This window comes from Rutidosis leptorrhynchoides, chromosome 5 (assembly GCF_046630445.1).
Source record: "Rutidosis leptorrhynchoides isolate AG116_Rl617_1_P2 chromosome 5, CSIRO_AGI_Rlap_v1, whole genome shotgun sequence".
Lineage (NCBI taxonomy): Eukaryota > Viridiplantae > Streptophyta > Magnoliopsida > Asterales > Asteraceae > Rutidosis > Rutidosis leptorrhynchoides.
The window spans coordinates 418955705-418971139 of NC_092337.1; the positions used below are offsets into that span (position 1 = coordinate 418955705).

Sequence of the window (15435 nt, forward strand, 5' to 3'; positions counted from 1 at the left end):
CAAGATTATAATATTTTGTTATACGACTGATAACATGTCCAAATATATATAGGATATAGGAAAAGTTAACAAGGATATGGTTAATATAGTTTTTATAATATAAATTTCGTCCATACAACGTTAATTTTAGCAGATTTTGTTTTGCTCGCCAAATATTCATTACAACTCCGTTTAAAGTGAATCAAATTGCTATGGATTCATTAAGAAGTAAATTTTACAAAACCATTTCGAAAAGTTCATCCCAAGTAGTAATTTTTAGAGCTTTACCCTCTTTTTGTGTTGGTGGACAGATTTGGAAAAATCCCGGCATCTACCCAATATATGATTTTTGATAAAATACTTCCACTTTGTCTAAAATCATGAAAAAAATACTAGAAGTCTTATTTACATATATTAATATATTTCCAAAGTATTAGCCTCGAACTCAAAGTCTAAGATAAGTTTTTAATTTCCAACCCAAAACAGCCCGCTTTTTACCGAATGGAGATTAAATGATATATGTTAAGTTTCAAGGTGTTTTTCATATGTACAAGTTATAAGTTCTTATATTAACTTAATATAACATCATAATACATATAAATAAGTGTTATTAGAGTTAAGTTAGAAAGATTAGATTAGTTTTTCAAACAAGCTTGGTGTTCACCAAAACAAGTTCTAGTTTTTACAAGTTTTATAAGTATAATAAGATAGCAACTATACAAGGAATTGAACAAGGATTTTGAGAAGTATTTTACCTTGATTATGAAGAGGAAAGTTGCTGAGATTAAAGTATGATATGAGAGCATTCAAGTGTGTGTTTTTAGTTTAAGAAAATGTGGAGTAAATATGAGTTAAAATGGTCCTTATTTATAAGCTTATAATTTTGGCTTTTAGTGAAAATATCTAAGATAAGTTAAATTGTATTAAGTCATGCATGGCATATTAAATTGATTAGGTCATGGATGACATATTACACAAATAATTGCAGATTTCTATTGGTATATACCAATAGTAAATACTTCTAGAAGTTGTGTATAATATGGGTAAAAATATCGTATGAATGCGAGTAGAATTCTTTGAGGAAATTGAACGAAAATACGAGCATAGCTATCCTTTATATGTATTGGTATATTATAAAGTGTATTCAATACTTGTAAGGATGTATTTACACTCGTAATACATTATATGTAAATACATTTTAACATAAGTTAATTACGTCGTTTAAATAGTAATATATATATATATATATATATATATATATATATATATATATATATATATATATATATTGTTTGAAAACTCTTTAAATTAGTAGTATGAAAATATATATATATATATATATATATATATATATATATATATATATATATATATATATATATATATATATATATATATATATATATATATATATATATATATATATATATATATATATATATATATATATATAATACTTTGTTAATATACTTAATGAGATATTTAATTATCATATTTTCAAGTTAAATATATATAAATCCATATATATACACAATAATTAATCAATTAAACAATTAAATCAAGTTATGACGTTCGTGAATCATCGGAATAAAAGGGTGACCAAAAGCTTGTGTAAAACTCTTTTCGGAGGTTCAAGATTTATTAAAATTCATTGCTTATCAAGTCGGAATTATATAAAGATTAAGTTTAAATTTGGTCAGAAATTTCCGGGTCGTCACAAGTTTGCCCACTTGGCAACTTTAGTCCCTCGAGTTTGAAAGCATGTGCGTGAATTAATCGAACGAATTATTTTAAACACGCGAGAGTAAACGGAAGATGTTATAATCCAATAATGGAAATATTAAGAACATTAGTTAACGGAAGGTACGAATTTAGATAACGAAAGATATTATCTAAAAAAAGACGGGCGTTAAAATAAATTAACGGAAAAAGGCGGGTTATTACATAAAATTTACGGAAAGTTGGTCAATAAAGTCAAGGTGAAAAGGGTGCACGAGGCCGATTTGAAGAATATCAATATCGGCGGTATTTGATTAGTTTGGTTCGTTTGGTGTTTGCACGTATGTGTCTCTTCGTTTTGGCCGTTGGTGGTAGTCTTTCGTTGGGCGGGAGTTTGTCTTTTTTTTTTATGCTTCATGTGTTGTTTTCGATTTTCTTGTTTGTATTGTAGGTTTGGTTCGGTTCTTAAGTTAGTTGTTTTGTGTAGGTTGTGTTTGAGTTTTGTTTCCTTTGTTTGTTTGTTGCCAAACTTTCCACGACCTCCTCTTTTATTTTCATTCATTTTTTCCCACCAAATATTAAGATAAAGAAAAAGACTCTCGACGATCTTTGGATGAAGTGTTTAGAGTATTTATATAGTTTATGGTTTTTTTTCCAGAAAAAATAAAATAATATATTAAACCAAGCACATAATACCTAGCGGTGTTCAAAATCGGATATCCGAAATTTGGATATCTAAAAATTCAGATAGTGGATTTGGACATTCGATATTCGAATCCGAATTTCGGATATCAGAAATTTCAAATTTGAATACCGGATTATCCGAAGGTTTTATTTTATTTTAGTTTTAAAAAACAAAAAAAATAAGGAGTATATAATAATAATAATAATCATATATATAAAATCACATACAAAAGTACTCATATACCACAAACAAATCTCACATTAATAAAAATGTAAGGAAAAATAAAACAAATACCAATGCTATGTTTGAGTATGTTTGGCGCGCAATTTTTTTAGGAGCTTTTAATTTTTAACATTTATGAAAAAACTCCAATTTATTAAAAATTTCCGTTTGGTCAGGAGCTTAAAACTTTAGACAGAGGAAAAAAAAACTGAGGAAAAAAAAAACTACAAGCTAAAAGTTATTAGAATTATCGTTTATCTTTTAATTTTTGGTTTTTAGTTTTTTGTCAGTTTACTTTTTATTTAACATATTCAACTATTCTAACATACACCAAAATATATCTGAAAAATTAACAGATACTAGTTGTCAAATAAAAGTTATTAGCTAATAGCAAAAAACTAAAAACTACCGGCTAGTTTTGTCAAACATACAGATGTTTCAAAGTTCAGATCCATTTATCAGGCCCAGGCCTTCTTCTTTTAGTTATTTGGCAACTAAGCCCATGTTCAATTTCAAAATATGATTGATTATTACAAAAAAAATATAAAATAAAATCGATGCAACAAAACCCATGGCGCGGGAAGCATAAAGCCATTTTGGTATTTTTGGTGTTAGGGTTCAGCCACGATCGACCCAACTACTAAGTTTGGTGTTTTTCTCGCACATTAAAAGGTACATATATTTTCTGGTTATGTACGTACGCAACTCTCTCATAAACCCTAATTTTTCACTTGATTTGAAGGTACATTTACACTTTTATTTCATAATTGCAAAAATGGGGCTCTTTGTTTCAAAAAGATTTGTTAAAAAGAGAGTTAGTTTTAAAAAAGATGATAACTTTGGTATACAGATCAAGAATTATATACACTTTTATTTCGTAATTGCAAAAATGGGTTCTTTGTTTTAAAAGGATTTGTAAAGAGAGTTAGTTAATAATCAAGATACAAACTTTGGTATACAGATCAAGAATAATTAGTACTCTGTTTTACTAATTTTTTTTTTTAACGGCAACTTTATTAAAAGGGCTTCTAGCAAGAAACTAGAAGCAAAACACAAATACAACTTTAGTACTCTGTATTAATTTTGGATTCTTGATTTGATTAGAACTCGTTAGGTTTTCCTAAAAAAAGTGGTCATTTCGAAAACAACCTGATACTCTTAACTACATTTGTGGGATTATGCATTCTGGGTTAATTTTTCTGTACAAAGAACCTTAGAGAGTTGTGGGATTATGCATTCTGGGTTAATTTTTCGGTTAGAATTTGAAACCCTAGACCCTTTTCTTGAATAAAACTGTTAACTTTTTGTTATCTTGTTACTTTGTTATTTTTCGTAGAAAACTTTAATTGGGTGATGCTACTTTTCTGCATCTATCTCGTGTTTGAATGATTTAATCTGAACTGGATTTGTTCAAAAGAGTAAAATGTTGATAGTTTGATATCTATTTATTTAGACGATCGAGGGGAAATTCAACCGATGGCTTGTAGGCGTAGTCTTACTATTGCAAGGGCGAAGCTTTTTGGTCAACAACGCATAATCACACCTTCATTATTTTCGTATGTTAACCACGACGAGGATCGAAAAAATTCTCAGCATTCAGATAATAAAGTGAACTTTTTTCTGCAAAGTCAATCGTACGGTGTCTCGGGTAACAAAACCAACACCGGGTTAGCATTCGGCGGAAGCGGTATCAGTATTCGTGATCCAAAATGGTCTCGGTTGATTAATGTACCACCGCTTATGACAACAACAAGTGGGTCTGGGTTCGGGTATTTGGTGGCTAGAAACATGTCCACTAGTATTGGAAACGGGTCAAATATGACCCATATTCTGGCAGATCAAACTATGGAAGCCGTTTCTACTCAAGCGGCAGCTGTTAGTGAAGTTGCTATTGCAGCTGCAGATTCTTGGTTCCCAGTTGCAGCTTTGCAGTATGCCATTGATGGAGTTCATATGTATACGGGACTCAATTGGTAACAAACATATCTAATAACTAACAAGTTTTTATATTTCATTATTGTTACTGTCGGTGATATCATATTCGTTCTTGTATACAGAGTAAATAATTATATCCTGGATATATACTGTGAATTGTGTACAAAACATTTATAGACACAAAAACAAGAGCATAAAACATATAAATTGTCTTTGCATGTGATGTTTTGAAACCAAAATGTAAGTTATATAAACAGAAAGTCAGTTGGAAATGAAAGCATGTCGACAAAAATGTTACAAATATAGCGAAATTGAAATTATTGAACCTCAAAGAACTTATCTCTTTTGTTTTATAGGAATACATTAATGTCCTTTTCCTGTATATATATGTGTGTGCGCGCGCGTGTGTGTTTCCTGAATGAATAATTTCTGTTTTTCTATTTGTGTTAGGTGGGCTGCAATTGCAGTGACAACTCTTATTATCAAAACCTTGTTAATTCCAGTCATGATTCATAGGTTGAAGGCTTCCTCAAAAATATCTGTGAGTTCTACTTAGGTGTATTTACGATATATCTTATATTTAGCTTTTAGTAAGTTTTTCTTAGAAAAAAATTGGCATATTTTTAGTTCTGTGATTGCTGTCTGAGTATCAAACAATTAATTATCTTTTCTTTAATGGTTGGTTTCAGTATAGCGTTGAGTTGTTTACGTATTGCATATTTTACGCAGAATTTGACACCAAAAATAGAAGAGATTAAGCAGGATATTGACGATCAGGTACTGACATTAAAGACTGTATTGCTAAAATTCTATTCTAACACACAGTATATTTGAGACCAAAAGTTTTTATTTTTTTTATTTTTTCTTTATCTCATTACTGAAATTTCTTTTCAGCGCATGGGTTTCTTTGAAGGCAATGAACAAATCCATAGGCTTTTTAAGGAGTAAGCACTTTTTGATGTTTGTTTTAGCAAGAAACAAAATGTATCAATAAGTATTTTTTTTTTCTTTTAAACAAGATTTAATTTTAATATACTATTATTGGAACTTAATATTTTCTGTAGGCATGGTGTCCATCCACTTGCTCCTCTGATGGGGATAGTGATCGACGCCCCTATTTTTATCAGCTTTTTCTTTGCAGTAAGTAACTAATAACATAGCCAGTGGTCTAATAAAGTACCAAACTTAATCAAATCGTTTTATTTATTTATTTATATATTTTTTTAATTTGTGTACACTTCATTTGCAGCTTGAAAACATGGTGGAAAAGGTTCCATCTTTTACAACTGGTGGGGTGTCTTGGTTCCTCGATCTTACGGCTACTGATCCTTTTTATATACTTCCTGTTGCATCGGGTTTTTTATTCTGGCTAAACGTAGAGGTACACATTCAATCGCTTCCTTTTTTTGATTTTGTGGATTTAAAATCTCGTTATTAGGGAAATGAAATACTTGTAATTCATAAGAAATTCGAATTTATATCGATTGTTGTATCAGTTTGGCACACAAGAAGGTATGGAAGGTAATGCTCGTGCTGCCATGATGAAAAATGTAGCAAGGGGGTTCGCGGCTTTAAGTATTCCTTTTTCTGCTAGTTTCCCTCAGGTACATATAACAACTTGTTCAAATCTTTATATATCTATAGTCTGTATCTATTACTATTTTTGCTCCATCACAGTTATAACTTTGCTTTTTATGAGGGTTTTTCCCTGTTCGAGTTATCTACGCACGCGGCATATTCAGAACAGTCCGTGACTGTTAACCAAACCGCGGTTGCGGCGGTTTGATATCCCGTCCCGTTTCACTCAAAACCGTGTAATTAGTCAGTCAACTCTAAATAGTCAGGTCAAAGTTGGGAAAAGCCGGGTCAAAGTTGATCGGTCAACGTCAGTCAAAAGTTGGTTTTTTGTCTGGCCTTGTTCTAGTATAAATGAAAATCTCGAGCCCATTATAATTATTATATATTATATAAAAACATTATAAAAAACCTATATATTATTTAAACTAACCTCACATCATCTTATTTGTAAATCATTTATTTTTAAAATACTTATGTTTCAAATATTTATATTTGATATATTTATATTTACAAGTCAACGTTGGTCAACGCCCATGTCGACTTTGTCTCGACCCCGTCTCGACCTTTTAAGGTTTGTCCGACTCGTCTCCGTCTCGCGCCTTTTTCAACCTTGGTCAAATGTATATACAAGCGAATTATCAAGTTGTCAGTTTTTGGTTATAGTTTGGCGTAGGAGTTTAACAAAAGTCCATCTATTTCTTATTGGTTTGTATCATAAATCTTATCAACAAGGTTTTATATGCTATCATCCAGGCATAGCCTGGGTGGCCACCAGGACTTCCAATGAAGCAAGAGGTCACGGGTTCGATTCCCTTCAAGGTAAATACTTGGGGCGAGCTCCATTTAGTGACTAATTGACTAGAGGATGCCTTGCCTGGTAGCGGTGGAGGCCTGGCTTGCCGTTTACCCGGGGTTTACCAACTAGAGGGGAGCCATTATGGCTCGTCGCTAGGGGGGTTCCTCGTATAAAAAAAAAAAAAAAAAAAAAAGGTTTTATATGCTTACACTTGCTAAATATCAGTTTCATATTTCTGCAGGCAATCTTTTGTTATTGGATCAGCTCCAGCTTGTTCGGTCTTGTATATGGACTAAGTACGTTACTAATTTCAACATTTAAAAATTGCTAATTTAATAAACCTATGTCATGCTAATTAATTTTCTGTTATTTAATAAACCTATGTCATGCTAATTTAATACACATTCGTCTTCTCCGTTTCGCTTATGTTAACATCTCATTATTATTCTTCCTTTTATATATATTGTATAAACACTAAAGTTCAGTCTGCAAAATTTACTTATTATTATTATTTTTCTGCTCAGTATTTAAACAAGAACAAGTGAGGAAGTTCTTTAACATACCCAAAATAGTACCTCATCTGCAATCTCAATCAAGCTTTGGTTCTCCTTTTGAAATGTTGAAAAAGTGCTATTCTGAATATTTACAACAACAACAACGAGCTGCTGGCATATCAAATCCTCGGGTACCAAATCTGCAAATATCAACTTCACAACAACAGAAATCTGCAAACGGAGGAGTATCATCGACTTCGGTTCTCAGTAACAGGATTCGAAATCTAGAGAAGAAAGTTAAAGGAAAAAAGAAGAACAAAAAGAGGTGAGTTTACATTGTGGCTTTCTAGTTTATGGCTTTGAATCTTTAGATAACTTAACTTTTTATTTTGTTTTTTATTAATCTACTTTTAGTTCATCTTGGATAGCCTCAGTTGCTAGAACATTTGGGTAGTGTCCCACTATGTTAACTTATTGTTTTCAGTCTAATATTTGTAAGCCTACACATATAGAGGCCTCTGAACATTCATATATTTGAAGACATGATGTTAACATATCACATTCATAGACTTGCAAACACGGCGTCAAAGGCGTGACAACTGAGGTTTACTTATAAATAATACAAAATGATCATGTTGATCTCACTTTTTTCTCAAATATATAATAAGTACGGCACGAAGAAATAGATCTACTTGTTAACGACGTGACAATTTCTTCTTATTTCGCCTTGTGTTCCAGTCAAAACCTTGAGTCCACCCATCCTGCTAATTGAGAAAGCAAATCCACCTTTAAAGTCTTGAAGGCTTTTAGCGTATTCATCGGTCAGATCACGAGTGTTGTCACCATAGAGCAATTGTTGGTCAACGCCTAAAACGGCTTTATTAGACAGCACTCTTTTGTAATAAGAGTTGGTGAACTTGTTATTCGGGTTTTCAGGGTTCAGATTAATTAGAGGGTTGGGTTGTCCCAACTTCACCTTCTTAGGACATTGCTTTTGTAATGAAGTTAATGTTGCTGGTTCCATGGTGGGGTCCGGTTTACCGGTGTTATTGAAGTTGTATAGCCTGTCTACAACGTTGCTGCAATGAGTCAAGCCCATCGTATGTCCTCCTGAAGTTGCCCAAAATGTAAATCAAGAAGTTAATTAAAAACGATACGATTGTGAGATTTTAAACAGAGGGTTCCCAAATGTTAGTAAAAGTTGAACTTGCAACGTACCTAGAAGTGTACCCATGTCTTGTAAGTTTAAACCTTTAGATGTAAAGTATGCGAGAGCTGATTCCCATGAGATGGACGGTGAAGGAAGGTCGACCCATGAAGCTTCTGATTTCAACCCGTCTCTTCTTCCCAAAAAGACCGGGTACGATGGTCCGCCTGACTGTAAATTTGTTTTTTGTAATAAGTGGCAGTTATATTAGATGTACAAACAATTAACAATTAATGTGTGTCTAAATGGCTTAATGACAGTCCTTAGAGCTGTCATTAAAAAACTCCTTAACACCATATATGTTTCTTAAACGCGACATAATGTATCAATTTGCGAGATTAACCCATCTTGCCACATCTGATGAAGGTATTACAAAAATAAATGAATAATCAGGAGGTCTTACGAAGAAAATGGCATCTCTAGTTGCAATTTTAAGAATGTCGGAACACGAGACTGCCCCGGGACACCTCGTTTCAATAACTTTCTTCACTTTGTCGATAACATTGAATGCCCCCAACCCTCGGTTCTTTGGCGATGCTTTCTCCGTGTTGTTACCATCCAACAAAATCGATGCATCACAGCCCTGTAGTTTCACACACATTGATCTCAGTTCATTTATCAACAAGGGTTTTTCTAACATGTGCCCTACACTTTGTACTTTATATATCGTATAGATATCTCACTATATATAGATATCTTCATTACTAATTAGTACTGAGTACAAAATAGTGAAATGTATAACATTAAGTGTGTAACCAAAGAAATGGATGAACATACATTAACCATGCAATCGGAGTAAAGCAACTTAATTAGCTTTGGCGTTATTGTTTTGTCTTTGTCAAACAAGAGCTTCATTTGATGTCGAACAAATGGTTCGACATTCGCACAAGTATTATGAACTTTATAGTAATGGCGGATCAACGGTGATGACTCTGGCGGCAATAATCCACTTGCCGCCACCTTAACACCGCAAACCGCTATCATAACTACAAAGGCAAGAAACAAACACCCTACTGATCTCTTCATCTCCTTATTGCAAAGTTAATTTCACCGCAGTTGTATGTTTTTATGGTATGTATGTTTGGTGATATGTGTATGGAGGATAGTTAACATGAAGGTATGTGTATATATATAGGTTTCAATTGTAGTCATCCTTAATATTTAATAACTTTTAGTAAATTAATATATAGCTTGGAAGCATCTTAATACATGTTGAAAGGCGCATAACTCGTTCTATTTCATTGTTTATTTGAAGATAAATTATTAACTTTATCGAATCTACATAAAAAAATTTGTCTGTACATCAAATTTAATTTTTGGTACATGGGTGTGTGGGATTGGTCGGCCATCTATGCATGATGTAGTCCCTAGAGATGCACGTACCCATGCATTAGATCCTAGATCTCGATACTTATTATTCTTATGAACAATCTCTATTTCATCTACTGTATTTGTTTCGAGCTTATAAACATTTTAATCTTCTTATTCATATACAACAAATATGGTATCTTTCATATTTTCTTCGTTTAAAAGTGCTATAGAGTCAAAATATATATAGTTATTTCCTTATTTGATCGTGTCTAGCATGTAAAGACATATACATATAAACTTATTCATATTTAGGCTACTCTGGAAGTAGGGAGTCTAATTGGATTATCCGTAACGATTTTAGACCATTACTCAGTCATCTCAAAATATATTATCAGTATGGTTTAAACTTGAAATCTTTTATAAGTATATCACGACCTCAACTATAGATTATATTGGGAGGGTTTAAGTCTAGCATTATACGTCAGTATCAATTAAAATTAATAATATAAAAAATAATAATTAATAATATAATATATATGTAGATAGGTAGATTATAGACGAAACATAAGAAGAAAAATTTAAAAATGCTTCATATAAAGCATGTTTACTAACCGTGATTGAGTTGTTTATTAACAAGTATTTATGCCTAATTAACCTCGATTACAAGGTAGTACGAGTAGTTGCAATAGTATTGTTTGTTTTGAGATCCTATTTATATGTATGTGAAGTTACAAAATTTTAGATGAAACTATGAAAGTGATTAGTTTATGGTTGCTTAATTAGACGATGTAAATGGTATCGAGGCCAATTTGAATGTTTTAATGCACCATAGAGTTGAAAACGTATAAAAAATAAATAAATGATAGCTAATATAATGACCGACTTGAGTAATTACTAACCATGTGAAAGGACCCGTTCATATACATTATAAACGATTCACAATAGTTGATTATATCGCGAAGTATTTGACATCTATATGATACATTTTACAAACATTGCATTCGTTTTTAAAAGACAAACTTTCTTTACATCGAAAATTGACGGCATGCATACCATTTCATAATGCATCCAACTATAATTGACTTAATAATAATCTTGATGAACTCAACGACTCGAATGCAACGTCTTTCGAAATATGCCATGAATGACTCCAAATAATATCTCTAAACTGAGCAAATGCACAGCGGAAGATTTCCTTAATACCTGAGAATAAACATGCTTTAAAGTGTCAACCAAAAGGTTGGTGAGTTCATTAGTTTATCATAATCATTTATTTCCATCATTTTAATAGACCACAAGATTTCATATATTGACACGCGTAACTAGCGAATTAAAATTCATTCATATGGTGAACACCTGGTAACCGACCTTAACAGGATGCATATAGAATATCCCCATCATTCCGGGACTCACATCGGACATGATAAATCGAAGTACTAAAGCAGTTCAAATTCTCTGACTGGGGCTTGTTAGTGCCCATAGATCTATCTTTTGGATTCGCGTCAATTGGTGGCAATTATAATAAACACCAATTCTTAGGCTACCAAGCTAAAAAGGGGCATATTCTGTTTGATAATTCAACCATAGAATGTATTTTCGATCACTTGTGTCTATTTCGTAAAGCATTTATAAAAGCAGCGCATGTATTCTCAGTCCCAAAAATATATATTGCAAAAGCATTTAAAAAGGAGCAAATGAAACTCACTATACAATATTTTGTAGTAAAAATATTCATACGACGCACTGAACAATGCAGGGTTGGCCTCGGATTCACGAATCTAGATCATTCATATATATATTAAAACATATAATCGTAACCAAACAAACTTATATATTATAATGTAATTTATATATTTAATACTTTGTAAGTTTTATTATTTATTTACATATTTTCATTTTATATGTATAAATATTAATATAGTTACGTTATGCGTATTAAATATGCTTATATACAAATATCATTTATTTGTTAAATTAATGCTAATACCAAAATAATGATAATAAATAATTAGATTTAATAATGGTGTTGAAAATAATAATTTTGGATATAAACATTTGTCACTTTATTTGTAGTAATAGTGATAGTGATAATAATAATATTAGTAAGGTAATAATAATAAGAGTAAAAATGTGAATTTTAATAAAAAAGTAATCTTAATAATCATGATCATAATCATACTTATTTTTCAGGATAATTCTAATAGTTTTAACAATAATACTTTTAATGATAATGATGATAAAATAATGTTTATATAATGTCGTGTCGATGATATTAATACTAATATTACTGATAATAATACCAACTATAAAAATAACCATTTTATTACTAATGATATTAATAATAATACTACTTAATAATATTACTAGTAAGAATAATAATATTAGTAATAACAATAATAATATTAATATTCCTAATTGTAATTATAACACTTATACTAATAACAACGATAATGATAACATTCTTAATGATAATGATACTTCTAAATATTAGGGATGTTAACAAAATTATCATAATAACAATAATACTAACTGATAACAATAATAATAATAATAATAATAATAATAATAATAATAATAATAATAATAATAATAATAATAATAATAATAATAATAATAATAATAATAATAATAATAATAATAATAATAATAATAACAACAACAACAACAACAACAATTAGAAAACTACCTTTCAAGGCTTATAGTAAAAAGAATGCCCCGAACCGGGCTCGAACCCACGATATCTCGTTCACCCAACCTATGCCTAACCATCCGTCTGTTTGTGCATTTCTGATTTTATCTATCTGCTAATTTATAAAACCCGTTTTTTTTTTATATAGTTTTCTTCCTAATTCTTCTTCTTTCCTCAAACCAACTCGACCCAAGCATAACTCGATCACAAATATAATACAGAGGTTCTTTTTTAATACATATGATTGAGACAAATGATAAGTGGGTGCTTAAAATAAATTAAAACAGAAAAAAAATATATAAAAAGCTGTACAGTCATAAAGAACACGTTGTTGAACTCTAAATCAAATTCGAATTTTAAATACGTTTTAGATCACGATTCCTGAAGGAAAAAGGTTTAAAATCACAATTAGAAACTTTCTGAATCCTCCATTGATCCAGAAACATCAAACCGAAATCGAATTTTAAGATGAACAAGTCATTTGACTTTTTAAGTTAGAACTTTGACTTCAAAATTTGATCTCAATTCGATGAATTGAGGTCTGAAACTTTTCAGATAGTTTAAATATGAGATTCCTAACAACACTTCATTTGTAATTTTTGAAATTCATTAAGAAATCGGGCTGTTTGAAAATAGGAGCAAGAACAGGAGGTATCGACTCATTTTTCTGTGTTTTTGGTTTTTTTATCTCAAAGTGCATAAGGGTCTAGCTTAATATAATGATAGATACCGTATAATTGAGGCTTTGTAAGGATGATAGGATTGATTTTGTCTGCAATGTAAAGTGATGTGGATTGAGAACGGATTTGGGACACAAGAATCAATCAGAAAAATTAAATTAATAAACCGGTGAATAAAATCAACCAATTTGTACGATTAATACAGTTTAGACGACGATTATTGAGATATAAACAAAATCAAAAAACAGTGTGATTGCTACGTTAAATAGTTTTTTATTCTAAATCTATATGCACGGTTTTTATATAAAAGATATTAATAATTAATAATTATAATTATATTAATAATAATATAAATACAAATAATAATAATAATAATAATAATAATAATAATAATAATAATAATAATAATAATAATAATAATAATAATAATAATAATAATAATAATAACAATAATAATAATAACAATAATAATAATAATAATAATAATAATAATAATAATAATAATAATAATAATAATAATAATAATAAGAGTAATAATAATACTAATAAGTCACAATAATAATTTTTTTTAATGAAATTGATAATAATAATATTATTAATGATAATTATAATAATAATACTAATAATAATAAGAATAATGACAAAAGTAGTAATAATAATAATTTGAAATAAAGATAATAATAATAATAATAATAATAATAATAATAATAATAATAATAATAATAATAATAATAATAATAATAATAATAATAATACTTAATAATGATATTACTAATAATAACTTTTAATCATAATAATTAAAATGATGATATTAGTAACAATCATAGTATTATTAATAATCATGATAATTAATTTAATGTTAATCAAATAATGATACAATAACAATATTAAAATAATTTACATGCATCACATTTCATATTTATATATATATATATATATTAAAAATAATAATATTAATAATACTGACGTTAATTTTAATATTAATATTAATGTTAGTAACACCAATGAAAGTAATAATAATAACAACTTATATTATAACTTGTAATTATATTTAATATTGTGACGATCGCTCCAAATCCATATGGACGAACACGTCATTCATCGATTTCATTGCGAGGTATTTGACCTCTATATGATACGTTTTGTAAACATTGCATTCTTTTAAAAAGGCACACCATAAATGAATATTTAAATCAAAGGTTTTCGACATCTGATTATTTCTACATATAGACAATCACCATAAATAATAGTTTACAACAGTACTTCCGTTGATAATGCAGTCAAAATAAGATACATGGTGATGATTTGGTGAATGCAACGTTTCCTTGAAAAATATGCCATGTAAAACTCCATGCACATAGCTTGTCTAACATATAAGCAAACAGCGGAAGACTTCTAGGGAACCTGAGAATAAACATGCTAACAAGTGTCAACACAAAGGTTGGTGAGTTCATAGTTTTAGTGTTTCGCATAATCTGTATATAAAAGTGGATCACAAGATTTCAGTTGTTTCATCCAGAAACGTTTATCAATAGATTCTACATAACAGAGCACCTTGGTAACTAAGCTTTAACGTTATAATGATAAATACCCCATTCGTTTTAATACACGCAAACCAACGTGTCCTAAACTCAAATAACACACGTCCGTTAAAAGGCTAGCGCTCTAGCTCGGACGGGGATGTCAAGCCCTATGGATCCATATACTGTTATTCGCGTCCACCAGTCCATATCCTATGTACTGGCAGTTACTAGTTACCAAAGCTAAGGGATTTTCGGTTCAAACTCAGTGTAGAATTAAGTATGTACTTGTATCCATTGCGTTTAAAATAAATTGCATGTATTCTCAGCCCAAAAATATATATTGCAAAAGCAATTAAAAAGGGAGCAATGAAACTCACCTTAGCAGCATATAAAGTTGTTCACCAAAATGTGACAGAAACTCAGTATATCAAATAATCGTAGATCTCAACCTAGAGAACATATGTTGGTCAATAAATGTCTATCAAGCTAGGTCAGGTCATAGTGTATCACAATCCTAATGCTCGAGATCGACACACAAAAGTTATCCAAAGTCATTTCAAAAAGTCAATTTTGACAGTTGTTTAACCAAACGAGACGTGTTTTATATAAGGATTCAT

At 30.1% G+C, this 15435-nt stretch overlaps 2 protein-coding genes across 2 annotated transcripts; one reads left to right on the forward strand and one right to left on the reverse strand.

Annotated features, from left to right (window-relative positions):
• Positions 1-4081: 4081 nt before the first annotated feature.
• On the forward strand, positions 4082-7833 carry LOC139850569 (mitochondrial inner membrane protein OXA1-like). The gene is made up of 9 exons (XM_071840132.1): positions 4082-4578; positions 4991-5081; positions 5270-5317; positions 5435-5484; positions 5605-5680; positions 5790-5921; positions 6037-6144; positions 7156-7210; positions 7439-7833. The coding sequence occupies exons 1-9, from the start codon at positions 4082-4084 to the stop codon at positions 7735-7737; spliced, it is 1356 nt and encodes a 451-aa protein (XP_071696233.1). The 3' UTR covers positions 7738-7833.
• Positions 7834-8096: 263 nt separating this feature from the next.
• Positions 8097-9641, reverse strand: LOC139849991 (probable peroxidase 26). The gene is made up of 4 exons (XM_071839593.1): positions 9393-9641; positions 9019-9198; positions 8627-8786; positions 8097-8518 (listed from the first exon to the last, which is right to left on the reverse strand). Exons 1-4 carry the CDS (start codon positions 9639-9641, stop codon positions 8097-8099), a joined length of 1011 nt encoding a protein of 336 aa, XP_071695694.1.
• Between the last annotated feature and the right edge of the window lie 5794 nt (positions 9642-15435).

Excerpts from the sequence above, each read along its gene's own strand:
- LOC139850569 (XM_071840132.1), top strand. The coding sequence starts at position 4,082 with ATGGCTTGTAGGCGTAGTCTTACTATTGCAAGGGCGAAGCTTTTTGGT. Across the intron at positions 5,082-5,269 it reads AGGCTTCCTCAAAAATATCT|AATTTGACACCAAAAATAGA; the intron begins GTGAGTTCTACT and ends TATTTTACGCAG. Across the intron at positions 5,485-5,604 it reads ATCCATAGGCTTTTTAAGGA|GCATGGTGTCCATCCACTTG; the intron begins GTAAGCACTTTT and ends TATTTTCTGTAG.
- LOC139849991 (XM_071839593.1), bottom strand. The coding sequence starts at position 9,641 with ATGAAGAGATCAGTAGGGTGTTTGTTTCTTGCCTTTGTAGTTATGATA. Across the intron at positions 9,199-9,392 it reads ACTCCGATTGCATGGTTAAT|GGCTGTGATGCATCGATTTT; the intron begins GTATGTTCATCC and ends GTGAAACTACAG. Across the intron at positions 8,787-9,018 it reads CTAGAGATGCCATTTTCTTC|TCAGGCGGACCATCGTACCC; the intron begins GTAAGACCTCCT and ends ACAAATTTACAG.